The 3660-nt window shown below is 60.2% G+C and overlaps 2 protein-coding genes across 2 annotated transcripts; both read right to left on the bottom strand.

Moving 5' to 3' along the window:
- Positions 1-920, bottom strand: NGA_2048700 (snf2 superfamily rad5 protein; the record flags this gene model as incomplete). The annotated part of the gene is made up of 1 exon (XM_005854560.1): positions 1-920. A coding segment is annotated over one exon (920 nt), but the record flags the coding sequence as incomplete, so codon positions are not given.
- A 214-nt stretch (positions 921-1134) lies between these two features.
- NGA_2089700 (uncharacterized protein) lies at positions 1135-1438 on the bottom strand (the record flags this gene model as incomplete). Its single annotated transcript, XM_005854561.1, has 1 exon — positions 1135-1438. A coding segment is annotated over one exon (304 nt), but the record flags the coding sequence as incomplete, so codon positions are not given.
- Positions 1439-3660: the final 2222 nt, after the last annotated feature.

Raw genomic sequence — 3660 nt, 5'->3', positions numbered from 1 at the left:
CCAGCACCTCCAGATAGGCATAGCAAAACTGCTCCGAGACTGAGCTTCCCTCCACGGGCTGCCAGGTGATGGTCCGAGTTGGCATCGCCACCAAAGGGCTGCCGGTACAGGCGTACACCTGGCCCTTGGAGTGCCGCATCATGCAGACCGAGACGAGTAGATGCAGCAACCTCAAAGCGGATTCCTCCCGTCGCCTCCAGGGCCCCCCCACCTTCGCCTCCCAGAAACCATCGTTGGCCAGCGAGAAGGGGGAGACTGCCAGGAACTGCAGCTCGCCGAAGAGGTCGTCCACAGAGGCGAAGAGTGGGGTGCCACTCACCATCCACCGGTGAGTGGCGTGCAGGACCGAGCACAGCTTCGCGATCGCCGAGGTGGAGGTCCGAATCTCCTGACATTCGTCGAGAATGACGCGGTGCCAGTGCACGTGCCGGAGCATGGGCCCGCCGTTCGCGTTACGAAGGACGTCGTAGGTAGTGATCACCAGGTCGGCATCCCACACTTCGTTCCTCTCGTACCAGTAGCGCAGCTCCACCGTGGCGCCCAGCGGCCCTTCCATGACCTTCAAGACCTTCGCCCGCTGGTAGCTCTCGCGAAGGCGTCTCCTGTCCGGATCCCGCAGCGAGGCCGGGGGATGGGAAGGCGAGGACGAGGCAGGACCGGCCGTACCCCGGCGCGCCGAGCCCTGGTTTTCACGATCCGGGGTGAGGCAGACGGGGGCCCATACCAGCTCTCCCACGGGCAACTCTGCTGCGGATGGAATGAAAGAGCCCACCCACCCCTCGCGTGAGATGCGTCGCAATTCCCGCAAGCTCTTCGTCACTTTGACATTCCCTCGGAAGACCAGCGCCTCCAGGGCCCCCGCCTCTGTGGTTTTTCGGACCTCCATCATCCACTGGTTCAGCAATGTGCCAGGGACGACGATCAGCGTCGCACGGGAGGGGCGTCCTGTCAGGTCTTCCTCTTCCAGCCCGTCCTCCTTCCATCCCTCAGCGCCGGCGCCCCCTGTCCCCTGTGCCAGGCGGCTCCCGTTCGAACCCCCCCCGCTTCTTCTCCGGCCCTTCTGCCCCCCCAGGTCGCCCGTTGTAGCAGGGACCGCGTCTCCTCCCCCTGGCCACGGACTATCCCCTTTCTCCTCGTCCCCGCTGGCGCCCCGCTCGTCCGACCCCCCCCCTTCAGCCGCCAGCGGGTTGGCCAGGATCAAGGCCAAGCACTCTACCGTCTTTCCCAGGCCCATCTCTTCGCACAAGACTCCTCCCGTCCTGTGAGGAGGCTTCTCCAACCGGAGCTCCCCCGCGTCGGGGAAGTAGTAAAAACATTCCTCCGCGGTCTCCGCGTCCTTCCAGGCCCGGCGCTCCCAGAAGTACTCGTTCAGGCTTGGGCCCCGCTCCCGGTCCAACATCCACTGTAACGTCGACCGTTGAAATTCAAACATGGAAACGGTCAAGCCCCGGGGCTGGGGGTCGCGGACGGCGTACCCGGTGCTCTCGGCCGCGTGGAGGAGACCTGGCAGAGAAAATTGAAAATCCCGCCGCGCCCGCTCCCAGGGCGTGGCTGACAAACCTTCGGTCGCTCCTGGGACGGACGTGGCTTCCTGCTCCGGCCCATGGTCGCCTCCTCCAGGCTCCAGCACCCCCCCCACAGAGGCCTCCTCCCCCCCGACCTCCGACCTCCTTTCCTTTACCCGCCCCTCGCCTTCGCTCTCCTCGACAACGTCCACGACCCCATTGCTCGACGTTGCGCCCGCCGTGGCGTTGCTCGACGGACGTGGGGTCCCACTCGGGCTGCGGCGAAACCTGCCGGTGGACGGAGGCAGCCTGGCTGCGGAAAAGACGTCTCCGGCCGGTGTCAGCGCTGCCATTAGGGCCTGCGTGTCGCTGTTCGCGATCAGCTCGAAAATTAGTCGGCCGAAATACACGTGGAATGTCACCTCCACGTTCAGGTCAGCTTCCTCCTCCTCGGGCTCGTCCGGGGCAAGAAGGATGGCTGGTGGTGGTTGAAGGGACGTGAGAAGCCGGATCATGGGCCGCCGCCATGGCGAGGATTGCGGGTTTTGGAGGGACCATAGGCGCTCCATGATGCTGGCGTGGGACTCCTCGGGGCACAGAGCTTTCTTCTCGTCCATGGCGCAGAGAAGCCGGGACAGGGGCAGCTGGCCTTGAGGAGTCGGAAACTCCCCGCTCGTGCGATCCCAATTTACCTGTATGGGCACCTTCAAGCCCTTTACGGGCCTCTGGGTCGATTTTACCTTTTGAGCCGAAAGCATCGCACGGAGGATTGCGGACCGCATGTGCACATGCACCGTGACCGAGCCTATCAATCGAGCTTCGGTATCAAGACCTAAGACAGCTCTTTTTGCTGCGTCCTTCGCCACCCAGTCAGCCCCCGGCCAAGGTACTGCACGACCAGTTACCATATCGATGATTGAAGGGAGATCCTTGGGTGAGACGGTTTCGGTAGCCTTTGTGTATTCAGAGGTCCACGGAAATGGACTGGCAGAATCCTCGGCAGGAGGTTGTCCGTCGAGCGGCCCCCCGCAAGAGAAACCACGGGAATGAGGAATCGCCTTTCCCAGGACATCAACGTTTGTAATTTTGACCCTTTTCGTAGGCGGTGAACGTCCTTTCCTGGCGGTAGTCTTGACTGATGAAGGAACTTCCCGTATCCCATCCCGATCGCCGTCACCTAGCTTGCTGCCACCGGGCTTCTTGCGGACTGGCATACCTGCGAATCTTCCTCAGACCCCTGGAGCATGGTAAGCTGTGAGTATTTGCGTGCTACATGAAAGGTGACCCGGTGGAACGTGCTAGGCTGCCCTAATTCCTACCTCAGCCGTTGCAAGTACCGCCCTCGCCAAATTTAGACTTCCGATCTGCGCATCGTCTCGAGTCCTGTGGAGAGGAGGACTTCTGATGACACGTCTTGGTGCAATTTGGCCCCAGCGTGTGTGCGCTGGCATACGGGAGAGCGAAAAAATGATATGCACCACATCCCGGATAACAAGCTCGGATACTCAAGTAGGTGTCGTGGCAAACGCGTTATCTTAGCGCCCACCGTACGTGGATCGGAGTGCCCCAATCATGACACAAAAATAATATCGAACTGATTTAAAAAAATAGTCTGACTCGCTATTCTGATTCCGTCAGTTCGTTTTTCGTCCTGTCTAGTTTATGGCCCTTCGGCACCGGAAGCTTTGGCTGGTTGGGTCCGTCACTCGTTTCTAATCGCGAACATGAACTCGATTTTGGCAGCCCCGTGAGATAATCGTGCATCCATTCACGTTGGCATAGGATGTTCATTATTTGTTCATCCTTCGTCCGCCACGCTAAATGCTCGGACTCTAGAATGACATCTGAGGGCGCCCTTACTGGGCGCAGCAAGACCATTAACACACCCCTCCTACATATCTACAGCTCCTCCATGGTCTTTCTTTGGATTACCTCTGCGTTTCCTTGTTCATAAATTCCCACAAACATGGCTCTTTCTCTCTTAGCCCCCTTCTACAGCTCGGTTTCCGGCGGCCCTCCCAGATATGTTTCCCAGCTCTCGTGCGGGAAGACCCCAGCCGCAGTCCGGTACAAGCGGGCTTGCCGCTGCAGCTCTGACATTTTCGGCTTCCGCGGCGGGTTCAAAAGCACCATTCCAATTTCTTTGAGCTCCTTG

Source organism: Nannochloropsis gaditana, assembly GCF_000240725.1.
Source record: "Nannochloropsis gaditana CCMP526 unplaced genomic scaffold scaffold464, whole genome shotgun sequence".
Taxonomy (NCBI): domain Eukaryota; class Eustigmatophyceae; order Eustigmatales; family Monodopsidaceae; genus Microchloropsis; species Microchloropsis gaditana.
This window is presented reverse-complemented; position numbering and strand designations above follow the sequence as displayed.